The 19,588-nt window shown below is 35.6% G+C and overlaps 1 protein-coding gene across 4 annotated transcripts in view; it reads right to left on the bottom strand.

The window, feature by feature from the left end:
- Positions 1–6,650: 6,650 nt before the first annotated feature.
- The window catches only part of UBE2D3 (ubiquitin conjugating enzyme E2 D3), a 33,976-nt gene continuing 21,038 nt past the window's right edge, over positions 6,651–19,588 (bottom strand). For 2 of the 4 annotated variants that reach the window (XM_036410404.2, XM_036410390.2), the window contains exons 4-7: positions 14,320–14,397; positions 11,777–11,882; positions 9,454–9,547; positions 6,651–7,518 (exon numbers count right to left, since the gene is read on the bottom strand). In XM_036410404.2, coding sequence (XP_036266297.1) covers positions 7,473–7,518; positions 9,454–9,547; positions 11,777–11,882; positions 14,320–14,397 — 324 coding nt within the window. In that variant the 3' untranslated portion in view covers positions 6,651–7,472. Of the gene's footprint in view, positions 7,519–9,453; positions 9,548–11,776; positions 11,883–14,319; positions 14,417–19,588 lie in introns of all 4 variants that reach the window. The other 2 variants (XM_036410418.2, XM_036410423.2) reach the window with 1 other exon arrangement.

The raw sequence follows: 19,588 nt of genomic DNA, 5'->3' as shown, positions 1-19,588 counted from the left end.
GATACATTGAGACTCAAGCCAAGTCTAGAAGACGCATGTGAATTCTATGAATAGGTGGCCTAGCCTTCCATGTCACTTATCCCTGTTGCTCTGGTGATCTCACGGATGACCTCCTGGGGAGTTCCTTATGACCAGCTGACCTATCGATGTCTGGTTCACATGTGGGCTAGTGCGATCTATATTAGAACTAGCCATAAATAGATGGTTGCCACACAATAACCCTACCTAAGAATTGGCTCCGAATGACACTGGTGAAGGGAAATTTTCCAGTGCACAGTTATGAGACATACGTTGAATTTTGTAATTCATGTGAAAGGAGAGGTAGTTTGAGTTACAGTTATATACTGACTCACTGACAGAGCCAAAAGTCTTCATTGAAAGACAAGTGACACTGAGGTCTGGGTGGATATTATATGCATGGCCATTTATCGGAGTAGGCACAATACATCAGTTTCTTTATGTCTCACATTACTGCTCACAAGAGAACATGTACCACGTAGCAGGCTCTTGACAATCAAGTACACAAAAAGATGGTCCTGTGGATTTTAGGCAGCTTATGCTCCACTCCAGTTCTTCACACTGAGCATATGAATCTGGTCATCGGAGCAGAGACGAAGGCTATGTATGGACCTAACAACATTGGCTTTTTCTCACCAAGGGTGATCTTACTTAACTGCCTCTGCTGATTGCCCAACTAGCCAGAAACAGAGACCGATGTCTTATTTAGGATTCCTTTCTTTCAGTATTGTTTTGTAGTTTTCAGTATACAAGTTTTGCACTTCCTAGGTTAAATTTGTTAAGTATTTTATTCTTCCTGATGCTATTATCAATGGAACTATTTTTCTTAATTTCATTTTTGGATTGTTCATTAATAGTTACAGAAATAAAACTGATTTTTTTTTGTATTGACTTTTGTATCCTGCAACTTTGTTGAATTCATTTGCCACCAATAATTTTTTCTTTAGGATTTTCTATATCATGTCATCTGTGAATATAGTTTTACTTCTTCCTTTCCAATTTGGATGATCTTTTCAAGTCTGAAATATTTACAAGTCAGATGGCTCCCACTCATGGTGCTAAGTTCCCCTCTACTCCCCCTACCCGCCCTACCGTGAGTTCCTGCAGCTTATGGTTGCTCTGATTTGGGACTTTAAATTTTCTGTTTTGAGTTTTCTGGGTTAGGGGTGCAAATCTTCACAAATACTGAGAGCTGCATATGCTCCTGCCACTAAGGTTCAAGTCACACAAATTTCGCATTGTATATATTAGGGATAGATTTTTTTCTTGTTTGACACCACTCTTTGGATGCATTGTGGGGTTTGCTAGGGTCACAAAAGTGAAAGTACTGTTCACTTAGTTTTTAAGTGACTTGTTTTCAAGATGTAAGCTGGCTTCTGGTTATATTCTACTTCCTCTTTGGGTTATTGGTTTCAATTTATTTTTGGCTTGACAGCACTCCTATTTTTTACTTCTTTTATAAAGTGTGTGTGTCGTGTCCCCCCCCCCCCCCCCCCCCCCCCAGCAAGGCTCAGTTGTCAACTTATGAACCAGGAGATCACTGTTGATTCCTAGTCAGGGCACATGCCCAGGCTGTGGGCTCGACCCCCCTTGGTAGGGAGCATACAGGAGGACATCAACGATTCTCTCTTATCATTGATGTTTCTCTCTCTCTGAAATCAATAAAAATATATTTTTAAAAAGTTTTTTCCCCCAGCATGTTTCATTGCCTTTTCTTTCACAAGACAGTTGATCAGGGTAATTATCCATACTGATAGAAATGGAAATGTCCATCTATTTGCTATAGTGGTATTTAACTTGTAGTAGAGAGAGTAAAGAATGTTCCACTTATTTTTCTATAGCACGTTGCACTTTTTCCTCTTGGAGTTAAAATAAAGCAAGAAATACATTTGGTAAAGTCTACCGTTAAGCTCATATTCACTATTGAATACGTGACCACTGTAACAATGTGCGAGGTCCTCATCCAGTCCCTGAGGGATATAGAACACAGACCGAAGCCCTGTTCTTATAGTTTGCCTTCTGGGGCGAAGATGAAGAGAAACAATAAATATTACATGCAAGGTGGCTAATACAATTAGGAGATAGCCACATGATATCTAAGGTAAGATCATTCTGGTAAGGGAAGAACAAGGGCAAACATCTCAAGTCTCAGCGGAGGCATGTGTGACAGCTGAGGGAGTTGGGCGAAGTCTTGGAGGCAAGCAGGTTAGAAATGAAGTGGTGGGAAGTCAATACAGCCTGCAAATTGCTATTAGTATTTTGGGTATTACTCTGAATCAGATAGGATGATATGACATAGTTTAGAAGGGTTATGCTGGGTGTTGTGTGTAGGACAGATTGCTGCAAAGAAGTTGGGAGACCACTCAGTAAACTATTGCAATAATCCGAAATGGAGCTTTAGACCATTGTGGCAGCAGTGAATATGGTAAACAGGAAGGTTCGGAATAAAACTTAAAAACCAAGGTTGATGCCTAGTTTTGGGGCCAGTGCAACTGAATGTCATTTATTGAGGCCACGAACAGGTATGCATGTGTACATCTATATGTAGATATCAAGTCAGCTTTAGACTTCTTAAAGGTACCCTTTCAGGTAGCAGTTCAGGAGAGATGGCTGGGAGGTCAGCAAATGACAGTGGTTAACTGTGTTCTTCAATAGAGCATAAAAATACTCCCATTGTTTGGCCTTGACATTATTTAAATTTGATATGATAAACAAGGAATGGAGATTACACAGAGGCTCAGACAATAAAATGTATAAATGAAAATGTTATTTCATAAAACCATTTCCTAAAATATACGAAAAAATAAAGGCTCAAAATAAAAAGTTCATCTAGAAATAGTGTACAACTTGGAGACAATTATCAGAAGCACTGTTCTAGTTAATTATAAAAAATTCAAAATGAGGCAACAAAGCAAGTACTTATAGGTTAGCAGAAAATAATCTAACTGGTAATTTATAAAGTTGTAAAGAAAACAAATGTTCAACCAACTTCAATCTTTTCTAAAAAATGTAGTTTTGATCTTTTAAGTTCCTCCATTTTATAGAGGGTGGGGGAAGGAGCAGGAGCTGCCATGCTTTTAAATCCCGTTTCCAAACACCTTTACCATTTATTTTTCCCATTACGTTGAAAGGTTTTACCAGCTGCCTTAAGCTAGATTTAATTTCAGTAACACTGCAAACAGCCCTAACATCTTTTTCACTAAAAAAAAAAAAAAAATTGCCTGACATAAAAACCACAGAATGAGGCCAGGATTCAAATCCTTGTTCAACTATCTAACCAACATTTAGCACTTTTGTACCTGGTTACTTTTTCAATATCTAGCCATTTAAATTACTAATATACCCTCCCTCCCCCCCACTCTTAGTTATGAATTTGAATGTCATGTTGTTACTCAGATTAACCTAATTAATAACATGCTAATTGACCATACCTTCTCAATGCCCACCAGCCAAGAGTATGCAAATTAACCCAACAAAGATGGCAGGTTAATTTGCATATGCAGACGAGCAGCCTGGATGGTTGTATCTTGGCCATGGTGATTATGCAGGGGTTTCGCACCACCCATCTCTCCAGGCCTCTGGGCACCATGGTAAGGCAGAAAGGCAGCTCTGGGCCACAGCCACCCCCGAGCCGGCAGCCAGGGGAAGGCCCATTCTTGCATGAACCTTTGTGCATTGGGTCTGTAGTTGTAGTACATTATCTTAAATGTATAAATCAGCCTACATTTGTAATTCAAAGTACAAATTTGTCAATTATATGGAAATGTACTACTTGGGCATAGTCTAAATACTTGTAGCCATGAAATAGCAGTTGTAAAATAACTCTAGGGACAAGGATTACTGCATTATAGAGAGAACTAGGAACAAACTTCAGAATCTGCTTGGCTTAAAACAGGCTACTGGGTGCCACTCCATGGTTTCTCAACCAGTAATAGTCCTGCAGTAGCATCTAGGAAATTTCCATTATAAAGTGGCTCAGTGGATAGAGCTTTGGCCTGTGGAGTTCCAAGTTCGATTCCAGTCAAGGGCATGTACCTTGATTGTGGGCACATACCCAGTAGGGGGTGTGCAGGAGGCAGTTAATTGATGTCTCTCTATCCCTCTCCCTTCTCAGTAAAAAAAAAAAAAAAATCAAAATATGTTTAAAAATTTTTCCCCCCAAATGGTCCAGACTAGGTAGTTTTGCTAGTCAGAGCATTGTCCTGTGCACCAAAAAGTTGCTAGTTTTATCCTGTCAGGGCTCCTGCAGGAGACAACTGACCAATGTCTCTCATATTAATAGAAACATCCTCAGGTGAAGATAGAAAAAATTCCCAGATACTGGCATTACTGGTTTTGGGATCATTTTTTGAGAATCACTATCCTAAATTCTTTATATAAACTATGTTCAAAGCAGAACTTACATTAAAGTGTGAATTTCATGTTAGCTGGAATTACTGAGTAAGACCAAGTGTCTTTAAATAGACTTTAATGGTAACAATTCCTTTAAGCTCAATTAACCTTAGCTATTACAAGTGTTATGCAGATGTTACTAGACAATATTAAGTGACTTGCACTGGGTTCCTCATAAAATAGAAGACAAATTCACCTAAAAGTGTAATCAACAATCATTTTAACAGCTCGTTATGCCAATACAAAACATGGCTAATTTGAGTGACACCCCCCCCCCCCCAAATCACTAATACAGCGTTTAAGTATCTGAAGCGTATTTCAACTAAGCCATTAAAAAAAAAGTGAGTGTTCTCTACCCCTGAGACCTCTAGTTGTAATTCATACTTTAAAAAATTGTGAGTACACCCACACAAGAAAGCAAACTATAATTTTTAAAAAAATATGATTATCACATTGCCAACTTGCCCAGGAAAAAGGAGTCCACTCACAATATAATTTACTATTAGCAAGTCCACTGGACTGTAATTCTCATAGGTTACAGAAACTAATTGTGCATTAAAAGACATAGGAAACTTACAACCAAAATCATCTTTTAATCTGCCAATATTCACGTTGAGTCCTACACATGGCACTAGTAACATGTGGGGATAAAAGGGCCAATTCTTGGATTCTTTTGAAGTTTCCTTGGAGATGATCTCAAGTCCAGTGTCATACACCCAAAAATGTTGTTCATTTCCAGGTATGTGCCTTACTGTTCTCTTAAGCCTGGAGAAGCCTCTATGGCTCATTCCTTTAGAAGTGGCATAGAAGTGTTGTAGAAAGCATCAAGTCATATACAGAGAATTGGACACATCTAATGTTAAACAATCAACGGTGTAAGAAAGTCATCTCTATAAGTACTTAAGAGTTGTCTATGGCTAAAAAGGTCAATTTGAAAGCAAATCAGTGATCCAGCAAGCACAGAGGTGTTTGATGGTTGGCTTTTAAATAATGATATGCCCACTAAAGCTGTGTTTTTGAGACTAGATTCTCAAAAGTAAGTAGTGATTTTGAAAATAGAGCCAAGGAACAGTGTATCTTAGCTTGTAGAGAGCAGTACGTTAACTTTTTTACAATTTGATTCCAAAAGTTTTAAATGACACCTACCCTGGAGTCAGTTTTTAAGAATAAAAATAAAAATCACTCATTGGAAAATTGTTAGATTGATATTTCTCAATGAAATGCTTATTACAGAATTAAAGTCAGAACATGTTCGGAAGGCATGCATTTCACTTCCAGTTTAGAGAACCTTAGTCAATAAATCATGTCCAAACTACATATTAAAATGTTTATAAAAATCAAGCTTTAACATTTATTTTATATCTAGCTTTCCACATCTGTGCAGACAAGGAATAAGATTGCACATAAGTGTAAGCAGTGCAAAAACGTGGAAGTGAAGAAAAGTCACAGACGTGCTAGAAATCCAATACAGATTGTAAGAAAGCAATGGGCAAATCAAAATAACTAGGAAAAGGGAAAAACTATATGGTCAGAATTAGAAAGGGTGAAGAATGATAATGCCCTTGTTGCTACAGAAATTAAATCAGTGGCACACATAGCACTTGTCAAACAAAAAATTATCCAATAGCAATGACTTTTATTCATTCATGTTAAGTCACCTGAAATGATATCTGTTGCATTTAAATGCTCATTAATGTAAATGGCTGAACAAACCCATTTCGATGGATACTCAATATCCCACATAGTTAAGTCACTTCAACATAGCCTCATGACAACTCCCACACCAAACAGTACTTTATTTTGTAAATTTAAACCCATTATTACTCCCATGTTATGGTTTTGTTTTGTTTTTTTAGCTGTCAAGTGTACAAGGTGAAGAAAAAATTTAGTTAGATGGGGGTTGCACCTGGAAAATAAATTTCTTCAATTCCATATACATGTTCAAAACTGCTGGGTCCCCAGTCCATCTATGAACTCCAGGGTTGCCAGTATCATGTGCAGCATACTAAAGCTACACTATCTGAATAGCTTATTAATTCTGCATAAATCAGGTCAATCAATGTGTCAACCTGTAACAGACTGTGCACTTTTAAATGAACATGGCAAAATATTCACTCTTTTGAACTTTACATCATCATTTGATGTCAAACAATGAAGCAAATCCCAACAGTATATACAAAAACAGCTTTGCATTTACAAAAGATTGTTTCCCATACTGATTAATCCAGGCAGCTAACTCATTGGTTTATGCAACTTTATTGAAGAAAAATAAATCAATTACTAGCAGAGCTATTAGTTGATCACTCATCCATTGACAACTTGCATCATTTATTCAGTGCTATATTAAACAGTGTATTGGAAGATAGATTAACTAATAGCTCCAAGCCTCCTAACAATTTAAATGAAAATTACAAAATGTTTGAGACCCTATTTTGGAATACAAAGGGTGTTTGACTTCCAATTTCCATTCTCTGTAGAACAAGAACAGGTCATTCCTTTATTGACATGCATAAAATACATCACATTTTCTGTTCTGCTGATGCTATAAATTCAATACCAATTCTCCAGCCACATCAGTTATGAGCATAAAGTATATCATGTAACCTCAGATCTCTAACAGTGGAAGGCTTAAACAAGAATGGATGCTGCTAGAATAATGCTGTTTCCTTTGATGCGACAACTGAGCCTCCATTTCCCTCCCCCTCAGATGATTTCTTCAGCATGTTAGAGCAGTGAGGAATGGTTTTAGTCTCATAACCAAATTAGAGTGAAGACATTGGCCACATAATACACATGCTCCATTTTTTTTAAAAAATTCTGAATCTTGGGCAACTGTTCTCTTGTAACTACTTTACAGTTTCTAAAAGCAGTTATTGTCCAAAGCTGGAAGAACTTAAGTCTTCTCAGATGAGCATGTGAATGAATGGAGGGAGGTAAACAAAAATAAAATTAAAAAAGATGAGGTCTGATAGGGGAGCAGCCGGATAAGAAAATCAAAAAAGGAACAGTAATTTAAAGTTTATTCCAGCTATAATGCAGGTTATTCTGACTTTAAGGTAGCATCACATGGCATACTTCTGAGTCCATTCCCGAGATATTCTGTTGTACCTGTAAATAAAGAATATATTATTTGAGAAGTTAAAAGAATTAATATGTAAAAGGGAAAGACTTCTATTTTACCTCCAGACTAATCATAAAGTCATCTAATTAATAGCTGTGATTGGAATAAAGCAAACAGGGAGAAATAGTATTGGTATTCAAAGCACTGTGGAAAATAAGGACCTTATGCCTCCAAAACACTAAATGTAGTATTTTAATAAACACAATAAAGTAGCACTGAGACTGGGGAAGCTAACAAAAATCAAAGATCTTTTATCTGCATTACCAAGTGAGCTAATGTTTTCTTAGAAAATCTATAGTTAGTATCCATTCCAACTAATTTTAACGTTTAAAAAATTTTACAGTTCATTGTGGAGTTGTCAGAACAGCCCACATATTCTGTACATCTATAGAAGTTTCCATCAAAGCCAAACAAAAGTTAACTAACCCATTTTATCAGAATCCTAGACTTTGACCCCGAGTAATATCAGACTTAAGCACAGGCAAAAGATTAAGACATTGGAGAGGATGGTAAAAGAGTAGTTTTCAAGAGGCTGGTGTGAATGGAATGTGAGTGGTATGTTTAACACTTGGGTTATTTTCAAATAGTGCAAGTGATTGGAAATAACATCCCACTTGAGACGAGATGAATGGGAATCTCTAGGTAATACTGGAAATAACTTTGCTTAAAAAGTCAACAGGTAATTCACACAAAAGCAAGGTTATTTATGCTGAGGAAGATCACTAATATTGATAAATGCCATCAATTTCTCCATTACACCCATGCCATAGTCTTATATAAGCAACAAAAAATAGAATGATAGCCTTAAGAAATGAATATATGTCAAAGGGCACAGAACTGATAATTAAAGTTTTGAACTTTATTAAGTATTAACTAAGCTTCATTTCAAACCAAGAACTAAACATAGTTCAAGCACTTTTCTCAACTTTAACACATAGAAGTTCTTTATACCAATTCATGGTTACTTTTATTTAAGGATACCCTCTCAAAAAGCCAGCACTTTTAAACAAAGGTTTCACTTAGCATATAGGGAGTCACAAAGTAGAGCTGACACTAATGCATGCATGTCAGTAATGAACATTTAGTTTATAGGCATAGGCTTAATAAAAAGCGTAGGTTTAATTTAAAGTCCTCCCCCACCCCACTTACATTATTGTCTCAGCAAAATCTAAAAACTACATCATGACATTCCATATAGTGTTGGTATGAAGTTTAACATATACCAATCTTAAAATTTAAACACCATGGAGGTTTGAAATATTATTTAAATTTCATTTTTTACTAGTGCTACATAACTACTTTCTCATGCAAAAATACTCTCAAGCAATAACTACTGGGTATTCTTTCAAGCTAAACAGAGATCAAGCAGTTAAAGAACCATTTTCAGAAAACTGCCACATTGGTTACCATTTGTTAGTTAATACAGTGCCTTAAAGCATGCAGCACTCAAGTGCTGGCAGTACCATGAATAAGCGCACCATAGAGTGCAGATCCTCTTACCCTACAACATAGCGTATTTCTCTGTCCACTCTCTTGCTAACCTATTGTACCTAATTGAACAAGTATACTTAGCATTAATTATAATACAAAAGTTATAATAAAGTTGCACATAAAAATAGTTCAAATATTTGAGAAATTTAGACCAAAATTTAAAAATAGTACCAATATTATTTTCAAAACATAACTGTGGTGAAGAATTTGCTTTCTTCCCCAAAAGTTAATAATTAAAGTGGCAAAGTATTGAACATGTTAGAAAACAAAACATTTTAGAGGGGCTATTGTTTACTGCCACACAAACTAAAACCTACTGATGACTATCATCTTACCAGAAATAAGCGTCAAGTCTTCTTGGCATTGCCACAACTTACAGCAGAATATAAATGTAACTCATTAAGAAAAATTGCAAACTACTACATACTTACTTATCTCTGTCTGTTTTATAGATCCGTGCAATCTCTGGCACTAGGGGGTCATCTGGGTTTGGATCACATAGCAGTGAACAAATGGATAAAAGAACTGCAAGAAAACAAATGTGGTTACCCAGCATCGGGATTTGAATTTTAAAGTGCACTTAAAAACATTATCATACCCATTTACATCAATGGATAGATCATCCAGACAGAAAATCAGTGAGAAAACAATGGCCTGAAATGTCACATTTCACCAGATGATCTTAACATATATATTTAACAGTTCATCTAAAAACTGCAGAATACACATTCTTTTTAATTGTACATGGAACATTCTCTAAGACAGGTATACCATAAGCCATAAAACAAATTTCAATTAATTTAAGATTAAAATTTTATAAAGCATCTTTGCTGACTACAACAGTCTGAAACTAGAAATCAAAAGCTATTATAAACCTAAATCTTCAAAAAACTTTTATCAGTTTATATCTTCATCTCAATGAGAAAAATATTTACAGATATTTGCTTCACAGGAGACAAGGCCCTGGTGGGAAGAAAAAAAAAAAAAGCTAAAAATAGAGCTTTGTTGGGTTAACGTTAGTACTGGCTATTAAAATATTGTCAAACTCGAGTTCCAAGGTAGTCAAATAATGCCACTGTTATTTTTTTAAATAGGTGGCATTAGGATTTAAGTCACTAAAATTTCTTAGTACTCTGATGGAGAAAAATGGCTTTAATAAGACTATATTTGGGGAACATCCATACGATACTCTTCTTAGCTATACAGTGTATAATAAATAAAAATCCGTTCTATCCTGTCCTCCCCTAAGAAGTTACACAAAAACTCCTAGCTGCTCCACTGACAATATGTTTTCTTCCCTTGAATTTAGAAGGTGGAGGCCATATACCCAAAAGTACTGACTAAATGAAACAACACCATGGTCTATTACTAAATGAGCTTTCAATACTAACTCTTACCCTTATTCTATTTAACATAGAAGATGTCAAGCATCATAGATCTGTCATTTTAAATGCCTGGAATGTGCCAGACATTGTGCAAGATGTTATGGAATTTTCAGATATAAAAACTTGAAGTGGGTATGACAATCTTAAAATGACGACAAAGAAAATACCATAAAAAACATCAATATATTATCACAGAAAATATAATCTTAAACCCAAGTGCAAGGGAGCAGATATAAAACTCAGCCTGCACTTATAGAAATATATGTTCATTATAATAGTGCATTCCCAGCAATGGCAAAAAAAACTTGGCACCTACTGTACTAGGTACCAGGTGCCTGGTGGGTAAGAGAGCCTAAATTGAAAGAAAATGGAAATTCATCTAAAAAGGTGAAAACAGGTCTTAAAATCAGGTCACACTTGAAAAAATTATGGCAGCTAGTTGTTCTTCTCTTCACCCAAAATAATTCTAGTCAAAAGTTTGAGAAATACTATACTCTCTCTTAAGGAGATTCAAATGCATTGTACAAACATATGAAAAATTTATGATATCCTGTCTTACACCCTGTTTCAGTTTGCATTTACCATACTCATTAAAAACCTAATTTTGTGTACTTAAGAAATGCTAAGCCAATACCAAAAACTGAAAATTACTTGAAGGCAGACTTCCTTCTCATTAAGTAGTTTTGTGGTAGGTGATTTTTATCTGTGGGGTGAAAGTGAAATAAAAAAAGGAGATAAAGATGGAGAGATACTCCATATCTCCATCTGGAATATTCATTCAAAGACCAGACAACATATTAGAGATGTCACATAATAAATCCCTATTAAAGGTAGAAAAGCAGAACTGATCTAGAGAGACTTCCAAGAATTTTCTAATTTTAGACTGTTATTAAGTAGTAACGAACTACCATATTCACATAACACATACCTAATTTTTTTTTAAAAAAAGGGCTTAATAAAGGTTTATCAAAATATTTTTAATCTTAATTAACACAGAACAACAAAATCAAAATTATCTGGTACTGGAAACTCAAAATTTAAAAGCTCTATTAAATTTAGATATGCCATTTTAGTTCAAAGACAAAAAGTAGCAAGTGAGAAGTACAAGTAGCTTAAGATTGAAAAATACTACAGAAATCAATTAAAATAAACTTTGCTTTTATTATTTGAAAACAATGCCCCAACACCCTAACTTGAATTTTACCTTCTTCCCACAAAATCTCTTTAATCAATAATGCTAAAAGAACAAAGATGATGGAATACTCTTACCAAGAAGTCGGAATACTCAGACAAGTAGGTGCAAAACTAAAACTCCTTTAATTATTAGAAAATCAGAGCAGTTTAAGACTATTCTTTTAAAGTAGTTTACCTTTAGAAATAGTTAATGCAGGAGACCACTGTGATCTTAGAATATCGAGACAAATGCTGCCATTACTGTTAATATTTGGATGATAGATTCTTGTTGTAAATGCAACCTAAAATAAGTAAAAAACCTTTAGGCATTTCTCCCAAACAAAAACAAGTATCCTAACTTAGGTAGAGAGAAGACTTTTAGCAAGGCTTAAAATATTGTAATAGTTCTTAGAAATCAAATGGCTAAAACCTAAATTTATATACATAAAAAGACCAAAAATTACAGAAACTGATCTTCATATTCTCATCAAAAATCCTTTAAGAGTCCCTCTTTTTTAAAAAAAATAGAAAATATAACTTTGGGGCAAGAGTAATTACACTGGAATCTCGTTTCTCGAATTAATTGATTCTGTTAGGTTGTTCCAAAACAGAACCCCCCCCCCCCCCCCGTTAGAAATAATGTAAATTGAATATGTCCCAGAGCCTCAAATGATTCCATTTTAACCTTTATTATATATAGTACATATCTATTGTACTGTTAATCTATAAACACTTTAAAAAAAAGAACATGAAATGTCAATGAAAATTTAATGAAAAGGAAACGTGCAATAAGAAACGAAAATTTAACAGTTATAAGCAAAAGCAAAAAGCACAAAAATATTCACAGTATAAATAAATCCTGAGATCTCAACTCATATTTGAATGCACATTCTCTCCTTTGTCATTTGAGAGATGTGTGCGTAATTATACAGGTATCAGTATGAAAGGGTTATCAGGTTGAGAAGTGAATTGTTCAAGATGAGGTTCTCAATGGTACAGTGAATGTTCTGAAGGTTATCTTTGGTCCTACCATGTTGTAAGTATCAAAGAATAACTGCTACCATGTTGTAAGTATCAAAGAGTAACTGAAGGGTATTTTTATTTTAACCCTAAAAAAATAAAGAAATTGCTGATTGTAAACCAAAATTTATAGACCAGCTAATTAAGGTATCGCGTTATAAAAGTATAGATTTGACTTTGCATTTCCACTGTACATAAAATACAGTATACACCTTTGAATATCATAGGTGTTTCATCTAAAGTAAATGTTGAGCCGAAACCGGTTTGGCTCAGTGGTAGAGCATCGGTCTGCGGACTGAAAGGTCCCAGGTTCGATTCCGGTCAAGGGCATGTACCTGAGTTGCGGGCACATCCCCAATAGGGGGTGTGCAAGAGGCAGCTGATCGATGTTTCTCTCTCATCAACGTTTCTAGCTTTCTATCTCTCTCCCTTCCTCTCTGTAAAAAATCAATAAAATATATTTAAAATAAATAAATAAATAAATAAATAAAATAAAGTAAATGTTACGTTGCATCCATAAGATGATGGTGAAGATGGTCCTAGTGAAGTGTCAATGTTCTATATGTATAGCCTCTCCTAAAGTTATCTGCATAGGTTGAATTTATGTCAACTGCTTTGAAAAATAAAGTATATGTTTTTGATACCTGTAAACCAGCCCACCTCTGTGAGTACAATAGGCAACTCTTTTAAGTTTTGAAAGTTATGTATGCAAACTCAATTCCCAAAGTAATTATACTCTGCCTAAAAAGCTAGCAAAATGATAGTTAAATTGCAGCAGTATGTGCACATGGGTCCTGTAACTGAATACAGGAAATCTATTATAAGATAGTAGGGTTAATAACCCAAATCTGTATAAAAATAATAAAGGGGGGGCCCTACATAGCATATTTGAGCCTGACAACATTAAAGATAAGGTGTTCCTTACTTCCATTTACAAAATTCAAATCCAGGTCTAGCTGCTGTTTTTTATTTTTTATTTTTTTAAATATATTTTATTGATTTTACACAGAGAGGAATTGAGAGGGACAGAGAGCTAGAAACGTCGATGAGAGAGAAACATCAACTAGCTGCCTCCTGTATACTCCCCACCAGGGATGCGCCCGCAACCAAGGCACATGCCCCTGACCGGAATCGAACCCGGGACCCTTCAGTCTGCAGGCGGACACTCTATCCACTGAGCCAAACCGGTCCCGGCTCTAGCTGCTGTTTTAACTAAATATTAAGAGCCAGCATTCTTTATCAGTGACTCAATTCAATATATATATATATATTGCCTCAATTATTCTTATCCATTATATATAACATTATGCACAACCCCAATTTCCTTTTATATTTTTTGGGGTGTCATTGGCTAATAAAATTGTATTAAGTTTCAGGTGTACAATACTATATAATACAACATCTATATATTGTATTGTGTATTCACCATTTCAAGTCTCTTTCCATCACCATTTATCCCTCCTATACTCTCTTCTACCTTCCCCCCTCACCCTTTCCTCTGGTAACCTGGTAATCATCTTACTGTTATCTGTGTCTATAAGATTATTATTATTTTTTTGCATAATTTCTTCACCTTTTTTTTTTTTCATCCAGCCAGATACCGCCCCCCCCCCCCCCCGCCACAACTGTCAATCTGTTCTCTATTATTAAAAACACTCTATTCCTCTGAAATAAAATATAAATCTACACTAACAGATTTTGGGGAGGAGGGATACTTGCCTTAGGTGGTTTGAAGGGGTAGTCTGTAGGAAAATGAATTGTCAAAAAGAATACACCACCTTGATATGGGCTGTCATTCTGTGGGGAAAAAAATATGCTTAACTGGTACTTAAAATTATTACTGCTAAATAATCCAAATGTAACAATTCAATTTTCTAAGCATTTCTCTAATAACAAAACAAAATTACCTACTACTTACACTGCAATAAAAGGTTAAATTACATAGAATTCAGCTCATATAAAAGGAAAGACAATCAAAATTACCTATAGAACAATGAACGTTAACTTATTTAAATCCTATTTTACATAAGTCACAAAAGAATTTTTTAAATTATCCAGAAACACAAGTGTTCTAGGTCCTGATTTTCACAAAAGAATATTATACTTAGCAATAGTCAATATGCAATATTATTAAACAAACTGTAATTTGAAAATAAATTCTTACATTTGTAGAATGATAATAATATACACACAAACGGTTTTGTTATCATCCTGGCCACTGGCAAACCAAAATGTTAGCTATTGCAGGTAACATACAACTACCTTCAATATAAGAATAGAAACAAATAGGTTGTTTAAAGATAATTTCATTCCCTAAACTTCTCATTTAACACCATGACAGTTTTTTCTTCAAAAGCATACTGAAGGGGGGATGGGGTGGGGGGGCAATGTTAAAATATGTACACAGATAATAATTTAATAAAAAAATGAAACAAAACAAAAAAACATAAAACAAAAGCATAATGAATTTTCCACAGCAAATCAATACACAAAATTACTAGATTTGAAAAACAATGTGGATTTTCCCCTTACATTTCAACAGAAAACAAATTTTCAAGTTATAGCAGTATTCTTTCTCCTTTGTTGTTTTGCTTATTAGAATTTGATTGTAAATAAATATTATATACAACATTAGTATGAAACTACTTGTTAGGATTTTACATTAATTTAACCAATACTAAGAAAAGATATCATTACTCCCCAGTTTATGGATGAATAAAGAGGGGGTTAAAGAAGAAATTTAAAACCGTCAAGTGTACAAATAATGTATCACAGAACCAAGATTTAAATGCAGATATTATGAAAACCACTGATCAACACCAATCAACAGTGATGACAGAGTCAGCATTTTAAGATAACAGAAAATATGAAATTGCTTAATTGCCCTTGGACAACGATGTATTTAAAAATTTAGAGTGACTAGAGAATGCACATAGTGTTAAAATGAATTTTTCACTATGCCCATTCTGTGTGTTAGGCAAATAAAAAGTGTTATAATTTTGACACTTTAATATAGCTCATTTAACCCCCAGAGCTCTGTAAAATAATTATGTACTAGTTGAATTAATCTAATTCCTTCTATTTAGAAAGTATGTATAAGGGATAGACAGAACAGTTTCTTATCTTGATGGACTTACAGTTTGGTAAAGAGACATGTAATGAGAAATGATACAGATAGGAAAAATGAACAGGGTATACCTGGGGTTTAAAAGAGATCCGTTTACTGATGAAAAATCAAATTCAAGAGAAACCAAGATGGTGGCCTAGGTATACACCTAAACTGCTGCCTCGCACAACAATTTCAAAACTACAACTAAAGACAAAACATCTATCACTCAGAACAACAGGAAAGCTGGCTGAATGGAAGTTCTACAACTAGAAAGAAAGAAAGAAAAGAGCAGTAAAACACGCACAAGGGCTGAAAAGCTGAGGTACTGAGGCACGAGAATCGAGCTGGTGCTAGGCCAATAGATGTGCTGCTTTTTTGCAACCCAAAGAGAGACAAGCTCTCAATTACTCTGAAATCCAATTTCTGGGGAGACATTGGATTGTTGGCCATTGGGTCAGAAAGTGAGTGTTACTTTTTTAGAGGTGCACCCAGCAATTATTGTTTACTGCAGCACAGGACAAGGGGACTTGGAAAGTGGAAACACACAGAAGGCAGACGGGCAGCCATCGCTGTTTACCATGCCCTAGCCTAGTGACACCCTGAGACCCAACCCCTCACAATCTACAAACACACCCAAGCTCCCTGCAGCGACATTTGCATATAAATGACATGCCCTATACCAGCTTAACCAAATGAACTGCAGCTCCAATCAGATAGCTCCAAAACCTCCGAACTCCAAGCAAAGAGGAGAAAACTGTATTTCCCACTGTAGCTCCTGCTGGGTGGCCTCAGACAGTAGCTGACCTGCACACCATTGAAGATCCAGAAGCTAGTGTATCTAGTGGCCTGTGTGAGACGACATCAGATTTCAACTACTCACATCCATAATTGACACATTCAAGAGGCAGACTCAGTGAGCACCAAAGCCCCACTGGAAGAAGTCCTGCCTATTAAGTGTGTCTCCAGCACAGCAATTCTTCCATTATAGACACGGCGGATCCTTACAGCCAAATGGCCTGAAGGTCAATTCCCCCGTGTGACACCAACAACAATCAAGGCTTAACTACAACAAGGTTGTACACACAGTCCACAAAGGGGTGCACCAAGAGTGTCCACCTCAGGTAACTGGGAGGCTGATCTATTGGACACCTAGCACACAAATCCACCCTACCAACTCAGGGAAGCAGTGAAAATGAGGAGACAAGGAAACAGATCACAAATGAAAAAAACGGAAGAGGTCAAAACCGGTTTGGCTCAGTGGATAGAGCATCGGCCTGCGGACTGAAAGGTCCCGGGTTCAATTCCAGTCAAGGGCATGTACCTTGGTTGCGGGCACATCCCCAGTGGGGGGTGTGCAAGAGGCAGCTGATCAATGTTTCTAACTCTATTCCTCTCTCTTCCTCTCTGTAAAAAAAATCAATAAAATATATTTTAAAAAAGAAAAGAAAGAAAACAAATGAATGGATACAGAGTTCAAAACCACAGTTATAAGATTTTTCAAGAATTTCCTAGAAAAGGCTGATAAATTTAATGAGACCCTCGAGTATATGAAAAAGGACCATCTAGAAATTAAACGTACACCAACTGAAATAAAAAATAATATACAGAGATCCAATGGCAGACTAGAGGATCCCAAGAACTAAGTCAAAGATTTGAAATTCAAAGAAACAAAAAACACTCAACTGGGAAAGCAAAAAGAAAGAAAGAAAGAAAGAAAAAAAAAAAGAATCCAAAAAGTTGAAGATAGTGTAAGGAGCTTCTGGGACAACTTCAAGTGTACCAACATCAGAATTATGGGGATCTCAGAAGGAGAGAGAGAGCAAGATACTGAAAACGTATTTGAAGATATAATGACAGAAAACTTCCCCCACCTGATGAAAGAAATAGACTTACAAGTCCAGGAAGTACACAGAACACCAAACAAAAGGAATCCAAAGAGGACCACACCAAGACACATCATAATTAAAATGCCAAGAGCAAAAGACAGAGAGAGAATACTAAAAGCAGCAAGAGAAAAGCATTTAGTTACTAAAAGGGAGCACCTATAAGATTGTCAGTTGAGCCGAAACCAGTTTGGCTCAGCGGTAGAGCATCGGTCTGCGAACTGAAAGGTCCCAGGTTCGATTCCGGTCAAGGGCATGTACATTGGTTGAGGGCACATCCCCAGTAGGGGGTGTGCAAGAGGCAGCTGGTCGATGTTTCTCTCTCATCGACGTTTCTAGCTCTCTATCCCTCTCTCCTCCTCTCTGTAAAAAAAATCAATAATATATATATATGTTTATATATATATATATATATATATATATATATATATATATATATATATATATATAAAGATTGTCAGCTGATTTCTCACAGAAACTATGCAGGCTAGATGGGAGTGGATTCAGTGAAATATAGCAAGAACCTACAACCAAGATTACTCTACCCACAAAGCTATCATTCAGAATTGAAGGGCAAATAAAAAGCTTCACAGATAAGAAAAAGCTAAAGGAGTTCATCAACACCAAACCGGTATTATATGAAATGCTGAAAAGTATTAAGAAGAAGGAAGAAGGAAAAAAAGTAAAGTTAAAAATTATGAACAACAAATACATATCTATCAACAAGTGAATAAAAAATCTGAGGAACAGAATAAACTGGTGAATATAATAAAATCAGGCGCATAGAATGGTAGAGGGTTGATAATTCTCAGTGGTAAAGAGGTATGGCGGAGTATGGGAAAAGACTGGACAAAAATCATACACCTATGGATGAGGACACTGAGGGGGAGGTAAGGGCAGAGGGTTGAGTAGGAACCAGGTGGAGGGAAGCTATGGGGGGGGGGGGGGGGGGAAGGAAGAGGAAAAACACTTGTAATAATCTGAATAAAGATTGAATTTTAAAAAATCAAGTTCAAAGAAACATGAAAATTAGAAATGAAAGAATAATTCTGAGTCTTTTAGACTTTAAACTCCTTCCTTTTCATACTATCTAGTCCCATGGCTGGCAAACTGTGGCTCTTTGGCCCCTTGAGTATGGCTCTTCCACAAATTATGGTCTGGGCAAGTCCATTTTGAAGAAATGGCATTAGAAGAAATTTAAGTTTAAAAAATTTGGCTCTCAAAATAAATTTCAATCGTTGTACTGTTGACTAATGAGTTTGCAGGCCACTGATCTAGTCCATACTACATACAATTAACAATTTAAAGATAATCCTAAAAAATTCACATAAAATTTAAGCCCAAAAGATTTTACCAAGTTTCACAGTCAAATGCTATCTATATCTATCTGAGTTCTTCTGAAAAGGCAATTAATGATGACATTTAGGCAAAGCCAAATTTCATTTCATTTGTTCAAACAAATATTTGTGAAATGAAAAGGACAATGTAATACTAAAAATTATACAAATTGAAGAGGAAAAACTGGTCTAACCACAAGATCCAGAGTAATAAGCTATGCCACCTAAAAAGCAAAATTCTCTAACAAATTTATCATAAACTTGTCAGGAAAGTGAAAATACAACAAAGAACTACTTTGATCTGTAAACTGACCCAAACCCAGAATTTACATTGAATCTCTGCTTTAGACAACACACCTTCTACCCTAGGTTTTGCTCCTATCAGTCCAAGTTGCTCCTTTCTCAGTGTCTATACTCTTCTACTATGGCAAGTCTAAAATGTTAATATTCACACAGATCCACCCTCTGCTTTTATCTCCTGATCCATATTCTTGAGTCTTTCTCTAATGTTTTTCATTCCAGGACATATATTCAAATGCATACAAATATTCCTACTTGGATGTCTCATATGTTCAAAACTCAAATGACAATAGTAAAGTTACAAATCAGGATCTCATCATTGACAATAAGAAGTTACAAATCGGTCTCATGTACTCAAA

This window comes from Pipistrellus kuhlii, unplaced genomic scaffold (assembly GCF_014108245.1).
Source record: "Pipistrellus kuhlii isolate mPipKuh1 unplaced genomic scaffold, mPipKuh1.p scaffold_m20_p_1, whole genome shotgun sequence".
Taxonomy (NCBI): domain Eukaryota; kingdom Metazoa; phylum Chordata; class Mammalia; order Chiroptera; family Vespertilionidae; genus Pipistrellus; species Pipistrellus kuhlii.
The sequence above is the reverse complement of the archived record's forward strand: the minus strand, read 5'-3'. Positions and strand labels throughout refer to the sequence as shown.